At 35.1% G+C, this 17972-nt stretch overlaps 1 protein-coding gene and 1 long non-coding RNA gene across 3 annotated transcripts in view; one reads left to right on the top strand and one right to left on the bottom strand.

Annotated features, from left to right (window-relative positions):
- Positions 1-5677: 5677 nt before the first annotated feature.
- Positions 5678-15161, bottom strand: LOC137401783 (uncharacterized). 2 transcript variants are annotated; one of them, XR_010979395.1, is made up of 3 exons: positions 15127-15161; positions 9552-9686; positions 5678-6897 (listed from the first exon to the last, which is right to left on the bottom strand). It is a non-coding gene; the product is annotated as an uncharacterized lncRNA (long non-coding RNA). The 2 variants fall into 2 exon arrangements; XR_010979394.1 differs by having other exon boundaries at positions 15075-15137.
- A 257-nt stretch (positions 15162-15418) lies between these two features.
- The window catches only part of LOC137401388 (tripeptidyl-peptidase 2-like), a 58279-nt gene continuing 55725 nt past the window's right edge, over positions 15419-17972 (top strand). The window contains exon 1 of the mRNA XM_068087713.1: positions 15419-15593. Within this exon, the coding sequence (XP_067943814.1) occupies positions 15432-15593 (162 nt within the window). The 5' untranslated portion in view covers positions 15419-15431. The remainder of the gene's footprint in view (positions 15594-17972) is intronic.

The raw sequence follows: 17972 nt of genomic DNA, 5'->3' as shown, positions 1-17972 counted from the left end.
ACAAAGTCGTGGGCAAAAGTAAAAAGTAAAATCAAAAAAATTATTATGCTTCACTAAATGGGCTGTCTGTTCCACTGGCTTTGTTTTTGGTACTGTTGAATATACAACTACAATTTTAGAGCTCAGTACAGCCAATCAAAAAGTGCAAGACTTGGAGTTACTTGTACATGAACAGCGGACTAACATGGCTCGGCAGACGACAGGTAAAACTTGCATTTAAAGAAGCTGCTCACTAAAACATATTTTAAAAGAATTGGTTAAAAATACTTTGCTATGATAGACCATTGTGTGATACAAATTAGATATTTGGCTGAATATTAAAATAACGAGAAACAGAACATTTTACAACTAAATACAACTTAGTTTACCAAACCAAAATGTATTAGTAACTGCCACAGTAGAATATACTTAATAAATACAAGTAACTGCACTCAATGTTGTGATAGTAAATAAGTTATGTTGTCTCCAAGTTGACAGGTTACTTGATTATGTGTGAGAAGTAGTTGGCTAATTTGATACAGTATTTATAAGGGCATAGATGCATATATTACACAAGCGCATAGGTATATATGTGTAACCACAAGTACATCTATATTTTACATACATATTATATATATTGTTTATAATATATATTACATACATATGATATAAAATACATTATATAATATAAATATAATATGTATTATATATTTAATATATAATATTATATATATCATATATATAAGATTATTGAAAAATTATATATATTTATGTGTGCAAACATGTTTGTAAAATAATTCATGTGCATGCAATCATATTCCTACAGTTCTATTAAAATTGCTATCAGTTTACATCTACTGGACTCTCTGCGTACTTTCGTGGAATAGTTGCCGAACTCAGAGAATCAATGTGAAAAAATGGTACTTTCAGGGGAAATAAATAAGAAAATATGTAGTTGCACCTTCTCTAACTTAGATAAAAAGTAAAATCTAATTTAGAGTTGACATTATCTTTGTCGGTATATCCGTTATAAAAAAAACGTGTAGCGAATCAAAAGCTATAAAATATTCACAAACTGCTATATTTAAGAACTAGTAACCTTTCTAGCATTGGCATCAAATGCCTCATTTATCTATTTTCAATATTTTGAGTTAATTAAAATTCATTTGCAATAATCTAGCGATGGTTTTGAATCCTTAAAAAGACTACTCTTAAAAAAAGTGTTCAAAAAAAATGTTAAAAGTTTTTATACACACTCCCACATTCTTCGAAACTGTAAAATATACATGTACATATGCACTGTAATTCGAGCAGGCCTTAAACGCTTAGTTTCCAAGTTTACCAGATTAAGTTAAATAAATTGTTTACGGTCAGCATCTCGACTGCTTGATAACTGTTATTAGTGTTACATGTATGCGTGCTACTGTGGTTTAAATTTACTAATATAGCGTCAACTTTTTGAAGATTTTTAATGCATCTAAGCATGAGCTTTTAATAAGTTTGTACATCTGTGCAACCACATTCCTCATGTCTACTGCGTCTTGTTAAAATGTAAACCAACTCTGTTGGTGGAATTAAAATTATAGACTTTCATAATGAGAAATATTGACTTCTGACTTCCTGGAACTGAAAGGCTGACAGTGTATGAGAGCGTAATTAAAACCTTGAGTAGTTGACAGTTTTGTTGTAAACTACTATACTAGTTTGCAACCATTATCAGGCTTTAATGATCTTCAACACTCGCGAAACCGTAACAACATGCAGTTCTGTAGTCCACATTATCAACTTGTATATATATTAACTAGCTGTATTACCTGCGTTGCATGGGTATTAAAAAGCAGCTAATAAACAGTGGCAGGTAACCTAGTTACTTGCAATTACTCTGACATATTGCCAATGGCTAATGTGAGTAAGCTAGCATGGCTAAACTTACTAATAAGAGCCGTGAGAGCAAGCTTTAGTTATGTTGCACCATAGCGCAAAGTGCTATACATATTTTCATCTAGATAATGACTCTTATCGCCCAATGAACCAATTGCCTCTCACATAGATCATAGGATTAGTTTATTGCCTGTTGAATGGAAGGTTCTGAGATCAAATCTTGTGTGATACAGATTCTTCATTGCTAGATACTAATCGCTATAGCCAGACAAATTGAAGCACAGACAATACACAAACGCTAAGATTTATACATGTATAGATTATCCTACACACGTTTTATCAGAAAGAGGGTGTCTTAAGGTATTGAAATTTATTTCCATTACAGAACTTCAGAGGGCAGACCAGAGAGTATTGGAGTTGCAATTAGGTATGTTGTTATTGAGCAGTACCTCATCAACTTACTTGTTTATTTAAATTATAAAATAATGAATATAATGGTTAAGGTAAAATGAAATGAATGTCTATATTCAAGCAATCATATATGATAAGAAAGAACAGCTAGCTGGTACTTTTAACATTTATATTTTATTGTAATTTAACTGTTTTTGATGGTTTTTAACGCATCTAATAATGAGTTTTTAATAATTTTGTACACCTGCGCAACTTTGTGTCGCAAAATAATCAAACTCTGTTTGTGGACTTAAAACTATAGATTTTAATAATAGAAATATTGACTTCTGACTTCCTGGAACTGAAAGGCTGCCAGTGTATGACAGCTTAGTTGAAACCTGGAGTAAGTAGAAGTTTTGTTTTGTCTAGTTTGCAATCATTACCAGGCTTTAATGACTCTTCAACACTTATTGTAAAAATGCGCGGTACTGTATTCTATATTAGCAACTTGTATATTAACTAGTTTAAACGAGTTTTATACACTAGAGCGTGTCTTGCATAATGAAATTTGTTTCTATTACAGAACTTCAAAGAGCAAACCATAGAGTACAAGAGTTAGAATTAGGTATGTTGATATAGAGAAGTACCTCATCAACTTATCAGGTTCAGTTATGAAATATATATAATAATAATTAACACGGTTTAGAAAAACTAAATTGATTGTCTATATTCAACTAATCATATCTAATAAGAAACGCTCGCTAGCTGGCATCTTTGATCTTTTAATAGGCATTTGTTATTTACTGTAAGCTATTTAGCTTGTATCAGCTGTGAACTATTGCTTTGGCAAATTAGGTTTCATGCGTGTTTTGTAACTCAATACAGCCTTTCAAGAAATGACAGAGACACAGAGAGAAATGCAGAGAAATACACAGAGATCCTTAAGAGAACTGGATGAGTTTAACAGGAGATGTTTTTCTACTGAAGACACAGGAGATCAAGAGCATGAGTTTTAATAATTACTGAAAGAAACAAAAAAACAATTGACAATCAAAGAAGTGTTTCAAGAATCTTTTACAAGCAAGCTACACGCATCTCATTTTTTTCAAGAACTTTCTATCCGTAGAGCATGAAAATAAGAACGAGTGTTTTTTTTTGCCGCATAAGATACCGTAAAACCTCTAATTGAATGCCATGGGGCTTTATTTTTCGACTTTTCCTCAATAGTGGTAGTCAATTGGAGGCGGCCTTCAAATAGAGACAGGCGGTCTATTTTTCAACGGGCTCGTCAGAATTTTCGGAAGATAAATTTAGTCCTATTATGGGGAGGTGAATGTCGACTATATTTTGCCCTCTTATTTCCTCTGGACCGATCTTAAACATGTTGAATGCAATAAATGTGCTAACTCACCTCTAACTTGTCAAATGTTTCTAAATAAATGTGCATTGAGAAACTGAGAAACATCTCTACCGGTTGATATTTATTGCTTTAAATTGACTTGCGATGATATTATAGCCTGTGTCCTTCTTTGAAATTTGTTAGCATTTTCAATTTTTATTTCATTCTAAATTTGAAGACATATTTTTATTTTATATCTATATTTAACATTGTTGAATAAAAGTTCATTGCACTCACTGATATGTTTGCTACAGTTTGCAGCCAAAACTAGCTTTCTATGTGCGCTAGAAGTGGAGTTATGACCATCGATTCATTATAAGCTGCGTTGAGATAGCTGCAAGGATGCTATTAAATAACATGCTATAAATCTGCATATTTATAAGGTGTAGAGCAATAATCAATCAAATAATGCAAATATATATTCATTAACAAGTGACATAAACAAGCCATACTTATATTACTTGCAGAAAAAAGTTTTCAAAACCAAAATATTTCCATCACTTGCTCGGATAGCTGCGTTCTGATTATTGCTTTTAATGGAACAAACATAGTTGTCCAATACCTTCAACAATATCTTTTGGTTTCAACTCTTCTTCTGCTCTGCTGAACTAGTCGATATTAGTGTACAAACAGTTTTTTGGCAGAGCAAAACTTTCACAGGATGCATTTAGCACTAACCCAAACAAGAAAACTATTAAAGGCCATTAAACAAGAAACTACTATTAGTTTGAAACAGTTAGTACTTATTTCTATGGCACTGTTTTTATTGGTTCATCTACCATCGTAAATTTAAACCGGTTTTTTATTTTTTATACCGTTACTTCGAAGTATAAAGACTGTGTTGCACAAGGAACCACAATTAGCTTGAGACCGTAATTATTTCTACAGCGTTGCTCGGAAAGTTCATCTACCATTGTAAATTTAAGCCGCTTTTTATTATGTAGGCTAATTAGAAGTAGAAAGACCGCGTTAGACAGAGACCAATTTTTGTTGACTTGGTATGGCGGAATAAAAGTAACAAAAATTGCCTTCACGTACCGAGGTCGAAAAAACATGATGTTCCATATAGTGAGGCAAACAAATTCATCATGATAAGAGCGATGGGTGTGATAACACTGGCTTAGCCTTGTGGTTACGCGCTTGCTAGCAGATTTGTGAGTTAAATGTTGTGAGTTCCAATCCATCACGAAAGAGAGTTTTAGTCGCTATAGCTGGACAGATGAATGACAGACAGACAAACTTTGAAATATTTGTATAATTAGTTTTAATAGGGTCTAGTGTTGAGGAATAGGTTGAAAAATAGTAGCCTTCAGCTACTGTTAGTAAAACTTCCAGTGTATTTACTCATCAGACTGAACTCTATTAGCACCACACTTAATGTTAAAAAGTTAATTTAATTCCTCATATACGTGATTGGTCAGTTTTATCTTTATCTGATTGGCTGGTTTTTGAAATGGCAGAGAAGATATTTCCTAAAAATGTAGGAATGTGGAAGTAATTTCATTTTGATAAAGAGTGGATTGTTCCAGTCTGTTTACAATGTAATATTTCTCTAATTAAACCACTTGTTTTACTCAAGTTGCTATATAATAATTTGAGTGACCTAGTTAAAATCTGACTCATTTTCATGGCACTTCCAGCAGATACTTATGGGGTAGGTTTTGCAATGTCTGGGGGTCGCAGCCAACTCTTGTGGCAGCTTTAGTAAATAGAACAAAAAACCTTGGACACACAGCTATAAGACCATTGGAAAGTTGTAAACATGCAAATAAGTTTTTCTTATAGAAAAACAGTGTTGTCCGCCCATCCAAAGCCACAAGTGGATGTTGGAAGGGAAATCCAGCTTAGGAGCTAGTCACACTACTGTTTGCACCAATTCACTAACTTGCCACATTTTGGAATAGTTTTGGATGCGACCAGCCTGGCACAATGCCGATACACATAGAATTATAAAACATGTTTGTCACTGAGAAAGTATATTGGCTTGTGATTGTTTAAATTAGAAAAGCTAGAGGAAGAACTAGAGTTATTATCAATGAATCAGCCATGAAAAGCAGATGCTCGTAATAAAGCAGTTGAGATCAATACGAAAATGAACAAAACAGTTGACGATTACAGGTAATGGATATACGGTCATACCTTGACATACCAGTGTCCCTACCTACGAAGAATTTTAGGTACAAAGAAATTTTCCAAATAATCTTTACCTTAATATACAAGATAAATGTGAGATACAAGCGTACAAGACAGTTCTCGATGCGATTGCTAGGTGGCTGAGTCAGCGATAAGCCACATTCAAGAACAGCCCAGACTCCCTCGTATTATCGGTTTGCAAAACCTTAACGCTTACAGAGAATGGACATAATAACCATAGCAAAATAGAATGAAGAAATGCTGAATACGAAGATAATCAAATGACTGCAGCAGCTAACGCTTAGAATCTCAGTGGATACACATGTAGATTGTGTGTTTAGAAAATAATTTATTATTTGTTGAAGAACGACAATGATGACTGATATAACAACAAATAAAAATGTCCAAAGTAGTTGCTAGTGTACAGTGTACTGCTAGCGTACAGCATACTGCTAGCGTACAGTGTACTACTAATGTACAGTGTACTGCTAGTGTACAGTATAATGCTAGCGTACAGTGTACTACTAGCGTACAGTGTACTGCTAGTGTACAGTATAATGTTAGCGTACAGTGTACTACTAATGTACAGTATACAGCTAGTGTACAGTATACTGCTAGCGTACAGTGTACTACTAGTGTAAAGTGTACAGCTAGTGTACAGTGTACTACAGTGCACTACAGCGGTACAAGCATTGTACTACTCTGTACAATGCTTGATTTATAAAGGGCACTATCTTCATCGGAAGATCAACTGTGGAAACCACTACATATATAAATAAAAACATCTAGAAAATGCAGATAAAACTAAACAATGAACACCTGAACCATGTAATAAACTCTGCTTCAATGGTCACACGTACATCGTAACACGCAGTCTGTGAAATCGAAGACTCCTTGCTCGCAGATAAGGCTGGATGTCATGTACTTGTAGAATGGTAAAAGTCAACAACCGGCCAATTATCATCACTTAGACGTAGAATCGTATGAGATGGGACGCTGCCAGGTTTCAAGGTCATGTTCCTTAATACTTTTCTTCGTAGCTGGAGAGATGCTGTCAAGCTTGTAGTATGCTTCGAGCATTGCTGAGTTTTTGTCGTATAAATAATGTCTATATTCTAAAACAGCAGATAAAGCCTGTTTAGGCAGTCCAGAGAGTAGCAACAGTACAGCTGGATTGTACCTTCAGTTAAAAGAAGCTGTTAAGAGGCTTATGATGGAACTGCTAGAATTACAGTCAAATATTAGCGAAAGTATCAACGCTTTAATCATTCTCTACCAGTTTATTTCGAGACAAACCTTGCAAAACTGAGACCGAGTGAAAGTAAAGGATCAGCGATGCCAAATTTTTATAACGATCATTAATATTATTGATCGAGCAAATATTAAATATTTTTTATCAACAACGCTATTGATATTATTTGACATACGCTGTAGAACGGCTGTGATAAAATGTAACCAAATTAGCTGATTAAATCTATTAAAAACTAGGGTTTTTTCTCTTTTATTTTACCCCTTTATATTATTCTGCTTTGACATACCTAATCTTTATCATCAACATAACGTTTCCTCTTGAGTACGAATACAACAGTGTAAACAGTGGCACAAATTCTATCAGCATCACAGACTGATGATGATGAATAACAATTGAGTAATACCCTACTGGTCCCTCAGCTATGATAGCAAAAAATCAAAGGAGGAAATCGTGACCTTTGTAATGTTGTACAGCAATTTCGATTAAATTATTGAGTACCCAAATATGAATTTGTTAGTCTAAATTGCAACATGATTGTTGATTTACCGAGAACATTTACCATTAGTTTGGACTTCTATGGCAACCTATCGAAAACTTTGGTTGAGATACAAGTATTTAGACAGCAATGGTTTGGCTGATGTGTTGTTAACCATCAAGAGAACTGATCTTTGTCGTATATAAGGGATGACAAATGAAGAGCTACCGACAACCTTGCTAGTTATTAGACATTATGCTAAAGGGCAAAAACAGCTAAAGTAAAGGATGTGCGATGAATGATATTTTTTTACACGAAAAGATGACTGTCATTCTATTCTAGCAAGAATAAGGAGGCACATTACTGAGCTACTGACACTAGGAACTAGATAAAATAGATTGGAGTGTTAAAAGTACTTCTAGTAATACTATAGCAAGGCTATGACATCACAATGACCAGCCAATCAAATGATAGTATTGCATAACTTATATTAACACTTCCGTGCCCATGTTCCAAACTTCTCTAAAGATTTCTCGGTTTATTGTGATGTGTTACTATTAAAGGCAGCAGTCTTCACAATATCCACTGTGAAGAGGACAAGTTGTACAAAACTCGTCTTATGGAGAGATGAACCGGAGACTCCTTTATTTGACTGACTAGTCAGGCTACCAGTTAAATAAAGAGCCAAACATTCTTGTTTAGGCAGCGTAATAATCTACCCACAAGACGTCTATGATGTTCAGAATGTCCTCTTTGTTGAATGTAGTTTTTTAGACTAGACTAATCTTGAAAATAGAAAACGTGATACGTTAGTTTGGTAAAAGTTAAAAGTATTTTCATAGAGAGAATATAAAGTTAAAACGTCTTTAAAAAGTCTTTAAACTTACGCTTTTATTGAGCAACTATTATTGCTGCGATCAACAGTACAGTTCCACATGCACTGGAAGTTTATAATTTGTCACTATTTCTATATCATGTCCGCATTAGCAATGCGATTTGCTTTTAATTGTTTCTAAATAATTTGTAATAAATTTAAACCTATTCTGTGTAGCAACTGTAGTAAAAAGCAACATTTACTTAATGGACCGTAATTTATCTTTGGTTCATCTTAATATGACGATCCTTTATTAAAGATAAACTCGCACAAACCTTTAGTGAAGTTTAACAGAAAAGTATCCGTGTTTTTCTATCACTTGCAATTGTTTCTGATGTTTGAGGTGGTCTGACTACCAGGATGTTTCAAGATTAAAATTGATAAAACTTGATCGCGGTTAAAACGCTCAGAAGAAATAGACATCCCCACAAATGACGTCATCCCTTGCATTTCCTTTTTGTCCCTCTTACTATGCCATCAGCTATTGTGTTCATGCAGCTGTGTTATGCATATCTTGAGACATATTTGATTTTGATTTGCTCATGATTGTTAAAATAAAACTTCCAATCTAGATTCAGATTAATTACTATAAATGTTTCAAATAAGCTACAGATAGGCTAATTAAAAATCATCCTGATTTTCTCTGGGAATCCTGTGCAAACATAAGCCCCCAATGCTGATGCGACTGCATGTTTATCACTTATAAACAATATGCACGACAACCGAAATCAATTTTAGAGAGGTTTGGGGGCATCTTTTTTCCTAAGCGTTTCAACAGTGATTAAGTTTTACTAATTTTAACCTTGAAACATTCTGGCAAAAAGACGACCTAACGCGACAAACAAAATCTAAAATGACAAAAACATCCATATTTTTTGATAAAATATTTAAAATTAACAATTCAAGTACAAAACTATCTATTGCGTATGGTTATTGACTCATGAGTTCTACAGCAAATTTTCATCTATGGCTGTGAAAAGATCGATGACGCATATACACACAGTTCCTAATTAACATGCTAATGTTTCGCAGAGCTGCTTTTTCAAAACACTTTGCATAATTTTACTGGATCTGATTTGTTTATCAAACTGTAAGTTTCATCGTTACAAAGTAAAATGACACAAAAACCAAACATTGATATGCAAATATGATTGTACTACAACAATACCTTGTGAATTGTTGATCTTGCGCCAGTAGTAGTATACCCCAAGAATAAAACACAGTTCAGCAGCAACAGCTATTTTTCCGATTTTCCAAATGTTGGTTCTACTTCGTGATGCTTGACGCATGTCTTGGTTGGCTTCTAGGATAAAGATCAATAACTACTAATTGCCTCAAAAATGGCTGACAAGCTTCAAAACAGTATTATGGAAAATGCTGAAAAAATCAAATGAACAGTATAACAATTAGCTACAAGTTTGTTGAAAAAGCACACGTGCTCATCTGACAAAGTGTGGTTGCCACATCGAGTTGCTGGTGGCAATAGAGCACATGAATGACGTTTCGGTCCATAACCAATTAAATCTAGGATTTAGCAAAAACTACCTATGTGCACTTACTAATAAGGCTAGATTAAGCCATGCAATTTCTCCAGTAGGAACTAGGTGTAGGTGTGATGCTGAGCAAGCAAATCGATATATCGAACACAGACGGTATTCAATCACTACCTTATTGGTTCCTTCGGATTGATTCCGAGTTAATTTTTCTAAGAGTATTTAGAATTTTAGTTTGGAGTAGTCAAAAAGTTCAAATGATGGTACAGTTCAGCAATGAACTCGCTTGCGGAACTGTACAAAATATATTATGATTACTAGCTTTGAATTGTAATAACTGACATAATATAACATATGCTGATGCGAATCATCTGGAGTAAACAGAAATGGTACAAAACTGTTCCTGTTTATCTATGAATAATAATGGCGCAATTGTCCAACTTGAGCTTGGCTTTCCAAGCTCAAGAGGATAGAGTTTTATCTCACCAGATTGACGATTCTGAAAATGCAATCTCCTATAAATACAAATTTGTAAAAGCGGCATATGCTTAGTTGCCAGGACTACTGGTTTCATCGGTAAGTTTTATCTCTCAACAACTTATCCCTTTTTCATAGGGATACACCTTTTTTATTTTGGCATCCCTTTTTTTGGCCATACTTAACATAGTCGCCATTAAGTTCTCCTCCTCATGAAATTTATGAACTGATTTGCCAAATATACTTCTCTCCCAGTCCTGAAGAGGTAGGTGTCATTCCCAGTTGTAATGAGGTAAGTGCTGTTCATATAATGGATAAATTTGAGCTATCATACAATTCAGCATAAATGAAAAACCCCTTTCCTTGGGTAGAAAAACTGTTAACCCATTAGAAGATGTACAGCTAATCCTTTCAGATGTTTGAGCTGTTGTGTTGTTTGAGTGTGAAACAGGTCTAAAACTGTCTCTTGATGCCAAATTGGTGTAGCTTCCAGCTTGAGCAATACCTCTAAGCATATTGCCTCAGCTAAAAAAAGAGCTAGACATAATAAAAAAGGAAGGTGTCATGCTCATACTGTAACAACATTAAAAGCAAGAGTAAAAAACTTGAGTTTTGAGTTTGCTCAGCGGTAGGCCTAATTAATAAATGAGGACTTGAATCGTAGTAAAAAACTAAAATAACCTATTTCTGCTAGTGCATCTGACTCTGCATCGGTTTTAAGAAAGCAGCCTAGAACCAGAAAACCTATCATCTAATACAACTGTAATAAGCCTATCAGCAAGTCACCAGAACGCTTAGAAGACAGACGCCGCCAGAATGCAGTTAGTAAGTGAATGTAGAAAAACTGTACATAAAAATGACAATGACAGCCCTGACAATTAATTTGCATTCATCACTAATCATGACTGCACTTTGTCATCGCACAGTAGCTCACCCTGGCTAATTGACTCTGGAGCATCGTGTCATATGACACCTAACGAGGAATGTTTTGATGGTTACAAAAAAGCTAGGACAGATTGAAATGGCCAGCTTAGATGATGGTCAAACAGTTGACGCTGTGATGTTGTGAAAGTGATGCTAAAACTCAATCGAAGAATTCAATGTGCAGCTGCATTTTACAATGTACTTCGTGCCTCTCAGCTAGCAAGCAATTTATTTTCAGTTCGAGCAGCCACTGAGAAAGGTTACATCGTACAGTTAGGCCATGCTCGATGTTGGATTATAGATGCTAGTGGTCGGGTTAGGGCCATGGGATTACTAGCTAATAAGCTGTTAAACCTAGACTGTGTAAGAACTCATCATGCAAATACTGCTAGCGCAAAGATTTTGGCATTTGCGTCTAGTATATGTGAACGAATTCACTCTAAAAAAACTGAGCAGAGGAAATATAGTCTGTGCCACAAGCTATCTGCAATAGATATTCCATTCTGTGAAAGCTGTGCTAAAAAGATGATTCTTAAACCCTTTAAACCTGTGGGAGATGGTGGAGCTACCCGTATGTTGGAACTAGTACACTCTGAAATTTATACAATGAAAACAGAATCAATTGGAGGTAGCAAATACTTCGTTACAGTTACAAGCAATTTTTCCAGATGCTGTGCATTTTGTGAGAAAGAAGTCTGAGGTAGCACCTGAGAAGTTCAAAGATATTGAAGCATATACAGCCAACCAATCTGGAGAAACTATTCAAACACTGAGATAACATAGAAGTGGTGAATACATGTCTAAAACATTTACTCACTATTTAAAATCTAAGGGTATCACAAACTCACATCAGCCTACTCACCAGAACAAAATGGTGTCACGGAGTGAATGAACAGAACTGTGTGAAGATGTATGTTCAATGTTGTGACATTGAACATACATCGAACATGTTGCTCATGTTACTGTTGTAAAGTGAATCATATGCTACATCAAAGAAACACTGGCAAGTAAACTTTGCTACAATGAGATGAAGCTAAAACCATCAGTTATTCCGATGCAAACTGGGCTGGAGACTTGGATAGTCGATGTCGTTCCTAATGTCAGGTAGAGCTCTTAGCTGGCAAAGCAAAGGCCAAAATACTGTAGCCGTCTCAACCTCTGAAGCTGAATATGTTTCGTTATTTAATGCAATACAAGAAGCATTGCGATTACTTAGGTTACTTGAAATTAGGAAGTTACTGAGCAGGCTACAGCTGTTCACGCACTGGCGGCGTCCAGCAGCCATACGGGGGGTCAACATCATTGAAGTGTGGTGAGGGTGCTGGGAGGGGCGCTTCAGGGCAAGCGAAAACAGACTTTATGTGTGGCTAGCTTCTCACGCTGGTCGAAATACCAGTCGTCAATGATGTACCGATGAGCACGCAATTGCTCGTGACGGCGGAGTGCGCGCGGCTTGCAGGTAGTGAAGTTGCAATGTTTGCAATTCAGTGCCATGTTGGGTGATGCAAACTCGTGAGTTAACCTGAGCTTATATATGCAACCTGGTAATTCAAATTACGACGCAAGCCAGCTGCTACTGGTATCCAAAGCGCTTGTAGAATAAATACAGGCTAGAATGTGCCCGCTAAAAGGATTATAAGGTACAAGCTCCCTTGGACTCCCAAGCAGAAAACTTCACATGAGTCGAGAAGAAATATTTGTTAATTGTTTGTTTTGTTATTAACTTTTTTCTCATATTAATTATTGCATTACAAAAATGTAACAAAATTTTTCATTCATGTATTTACTTGTAAATAGCGGTTGCTCTTCTAACTGTTGTTTTGAGCTACAAATTTTAGCCCAACAATTATATGTTGAGTTTGCTTTTGCCGCTTATATAACTAGTTGCATCCACATTTGAGAGGCAGTCGGAATTTGGTTAGTATGGTGAGACATACTATGGAAAATATATTTAATTACCTAATGCATTTTTTAACACATTATTTTTTGTAACTTAGACAGCATGGATCAAAGGGTGCGCTAGCATACACACAGCCTGCTATCGGCTGTGATATAGAGTCTGATATATCAGCTCTTGCTAAAATTGCACTGATATATGCAGTCTGCTATCAGCTGTGACATATGGAGTCTGATTAATCAGCTCTTGTTGAAGTTTCACTGGTATTTTTAGTCTGCTGTTGGCTGTAATTTATATAGTTTGGATTATCGGCTTTTGCTGGGGTTGCGTTGGTATATACACAGTCTGCTATCGGCTGAGATATAAAGTCTAAATTATCAGTTTTTGCTGTAGCTGCGTGGATATAAAGTCTGCTATCAGCTGTGGTATACAGAGCCTGAATTGTCATCTCTTGATAGGGTTGTGCTGGTATATCCCCAGCTTGATATCAGCTGTGAGATAGCGAGTCTGTATTAACAGCATAGGCTACAACGCTGGTATTTTTTAAGTGTGGTTAATTATTGGAAGTGCCTTAGCTACTATAACCAAGCATCAGTTTCTGCTTGGCCTGGTCCGAGGGTTGCCCTGATTTTACTCTATCGCACACTATTTTACCTTAGCACACACTCCCTGCATGTAGCCTATGCTCCTTGATTGCCATGCATGTATATTCTTATATTTATTTACAAAATATATATATCATTGTCAGTCTAATAACATGTAGTGTAGTTGTTTGACTGTCTTGTAGAGGGCAAAGGAAAGCGGCAGTTTCCTTTACAGCATAGTGTCGGTAAATTTTTTCTTTTCAAAGGGACGACGCTGTTTTAAAATTTCTTATTACACTTTGCACTTTCACACAATTGCTGAATTCTTTAGGCCTAAATTCTTGTAAAGGCATGTCACATAATTTTATGGTTTTGCATAATTTTGTTGTATATTGTTGTGGAAGTCAGCACTGACTAGCCTCTTACAAGTGGGTTCTGCATACAAGTTGTCTTATACCGAATGATAATAGCTCTCATGCACAACTGTAATTGTTGCAAGCAAGACATCTGGTGAATGAGTTTTTATTTGCACAAGCTCTACAAGCATGAAAAGATAGAACAATTAGATACAATTCACTACAATCAAGTGTAATGCTGAAAAGAGTTACAAATAATAAATACTCAATCAGTTACATTTGTAAATGTAAGAATGTTAAGATATGTATACACAAAGCTAGGTTAATGTTACCATGCTGTTCTTAATGCAGATTATGAACGTAACTCTCAGTGTATCACTTGCTCTGTGCTCCTTGTTCTCCTTCAAAAGGATATCTTCTCTGTTGCATATTCTTACCCCTCGGTAGAATGTATTGCCTATTGCCTATGTAGAATGTACAGCCTATTGCAATGCTTACATTACATCATGCTTGATGCAATGAGTTTGTGTTAGAGATTCACTTGCATTTTGAATTTGAATAAACTGAGTGTTTGATAAACATACCACACACTCCTGCTCAACACTGGATCACCTTTGCTTATATAGCAAGGGCTGGGTGTTAATCTATGGGCTTTCTGCGCAAGCTGGCTTTTGGGCTATTCCAAGAATAGTTGAACACTTATGATAATTAGAGAAAGCTCAGCTCAGTAAATCCATTACAATATCAAAAAGTTCATTCAGGTAATCATAAAACTTTAGCAAGGTCTCTTCAACCAATGATATATAGCACCCACAGGGGGCTGTATATCATTGCTTAAACTTAAAATTTAAAAATGTATATACATTAAGCAACGCGTTCAATCTACCATCTGACGTACAAACAACAGTACGTATATTAGACCTTGTGAAGAACATATTGTAAAATATGACTATTGATTACCACAAGAAAGATTGTTCATAATAATAGACAAATGCCTCTAGGATGCATATACCGTATGAAATAATTATAACATCGCCGAAGGCGGACGCATAACTTTAGTTATAGAGTCTTGCATTAGCAAAGCACGAAAAAACATTTGTGTAAACCATACAAATAAGTTGCATCTAACAAATTTTTTTGGTAAAATGCATTTTTTAATATTTAAAAACAGTGTTACAATTAATTAAAAACAAAAGTTTTATATGCGTGAAGAATGATTCAGCGTACCATAGATTTTCGCGTGATACCAATGTAGACCCCATCGCAGCTCTGTTTCCGTATAACTTTCTTTTGAATAGGCGACTAAACGCTTGGAACATGTCTGAGTGCATCGAAGAAAGTTTTCCCCTACACGGACTCCTTCCTAAAAAAGAAACTGGAGCGTTAACATACATTAGTAAATATCCGAATTATGATGGGAGAGATGTTCTTATTGCTATTCTCGACACTGGAGTTGACCCTGGTGCAAGTGGTATGCAGGTGGGTAAGCATTTATTATACAGATTGAGCTGGTGCCTTGCAACCATGGAATGAGGATTGACACGCTTATTTTTTTCACTGATTTGTGAAAAAAGTTTTTTCATTTAAAAGTTGCTATACAACATCTATGTAACAATTCATCACCGACTAGTGCGTCATCGTGAGATTGGAAATTGCAGAATAGGATTGATACATGCAACTAGAGAAAAGAAAGCAATAGAAAAAACAGTTTAATGCAAGCTCTCTATGTTGCTCGGGTTGCCAAAAGTACACGTACCTTTACCCATATACCATGTACCTTTATACCTTGTAGAAAATAGAGACAATCAGTGTGGAGCCATAGGCTCACACGGTCAGAGTGTGTCTAGATACTTAAACGTCTATATTTTTCAGAAATTGTATAAATTGACACCCATTTTGTGGTGATTGTAGGCTTGAAGCTTGTTTGTTGGCACAGAAATTACGATTTTGCTCCACATCAACCTGGTTTAGCTTTACCGTTTAACGTTAAATATTTAAAGGTTTACTTGCAACAAAATTCACATTGAAGTTATTTGGTACCAAAAGATTCACTAAGTCTTACCCTGCTGTGTTGTGGGTGCAAAATATGTGGAAATGTGATTACAAGGTCTTAAAAGCTCAAAAACGAACAGTTCACCGCAGCCATCACGAAAGCGCGTAGATCGGAATCCCTTTCCAAAACAGCTCAACTGGGTCATAGTTGAATGGATGGCTTCTGTTAACGCTTTCATGCAACCTCATCCATCGAAGTATTTTCACAAATATACTTCACGCATTTAATAAAACCATGTCTATTGTCCTTACGCGTCTTTTTCATCATCATTGTAAGGCTATCACTTTGAGCACTGATATCTTAAAACCTATCATAAAAATTTGTTTAATTTTTTAACTTTAGCTCGAAGGAGTGCATATCATCCTCTGATAAACATGACGAGTCTGTTGGTCACCTGTGATAGATGACAAATGCTTCAGAAATTATTCGCGCTGTTTGACAGGAACTATTGGTTACATGATCAGATTACGACTAGACCATTAGACCAAGCCGAAACAAAACTGTTAAGTAGTGAGCATCTGTATTTGATTTGGGCTTTTTGGTAGATTCCGAAGTGTTTGTCATAAACTAGTACTATGAGAAGTTTTATATATATTGAGCCTTTTATTGGCCTTTTAATTCACGTGATAACATAATGCATCAAAACAATAACCAAAGTTTTTTTAAACGTCATCAAGATAAAGAGATTCCAAACTATGGCGTTTTCGTGATAGCTGCGATTAACTGTTCGTTTTTAAGCTTTTAAGAGTTTGTAATCACATTTTCACATATTTTGTACCTACAACACAGCAGAGTAAGACATGGTAAATCTTTTGATACCAAATAACTGTAGTGTGAATTTTTTTGCAAGTAAATCTTTATAACGTTTATAAATATTGAGAGTTTTTGGTTCTCAATATTCGCAAATTTCTTTGCTGCTACTATTTTCTGTTCTCTAACTTGCAAATTTAGTGACAAGATGTATATATATATATATATATATATATATATATATATATATATATATATATATGCAAGATCGTGTCGTTGATAGGACGAGACATTTATCTTCCTGTCTGTAACCAAAATGTATCATATTCAACCGATACCTTCAGCGCAAGTTTTTGTATGTCATATGGAGGGTTGGCCACGAGGAAAGTTGCTTTGTACATGTGTATGTGTTTTAGCCAATCAGCACCAGTCTTTATTCCTTTGCAATGTGGTTAAATTCTTTTCTATTGTAATTATTTGTAAGCCTACTAAACTTCTACTAGTAGTTTGCAGAATTTAATATATATATATATATAAATATATATATTAACTAAAGGCAAGTGCAAAAACATATAAAAAGAGAACTCTACGCTAAAAACCTAAAAGATTATTAGTGGAGTATGAAATATTGGAAAAATTATTGCGAAAAAAGTAAACTTTTAGTATTTGCGTTACAAATTTGTTTCGTGCGGAGCACTCATCAGACGCGATTGTACTAAAATGAAAAGCTTTACCGAATATATTATTGAAATGTATATATATGAAATTATATATATATTGAAATGTATCATACTAAGAACTAAAATCAGAGTGCTCAACATAGGATGGGGCACTATAAATTGGAAAATTAAATAGTTCACTTATCTTTCAGCTACTGTCAGTTTCCTGCTAGTGCATTCTTCAGGATGTAAACTTCAACAAGTTTACAGCCTGAAGAAGTGCACTAGCAGGAAACTGACAGTAGCTGAAAGACAAGTGAACTATTTAATTTTCCAATTTAAATATATATATATATTATATATATATTAAATTCTGCAAACAACTACTAGTAGAAT

This window comes from Watersipora subatra, chromosome 8 (genome assembly GCF_963576615.1).
Source record: "Watersipora subatra chromosome 8, tzWatSuba1.1, whole genome shotgun sequence".
NCBI lineage: Eukaryota > Metazoa > Bryozoa > Gymnolaemata > Cheilostomatida > Watersiporidae > Watersipora > Watersipora subatra.
Note: the sequence above shows the minus strand (reverse complement) of the source record. Positions and strands in the feature narration are given on the sequence as shown.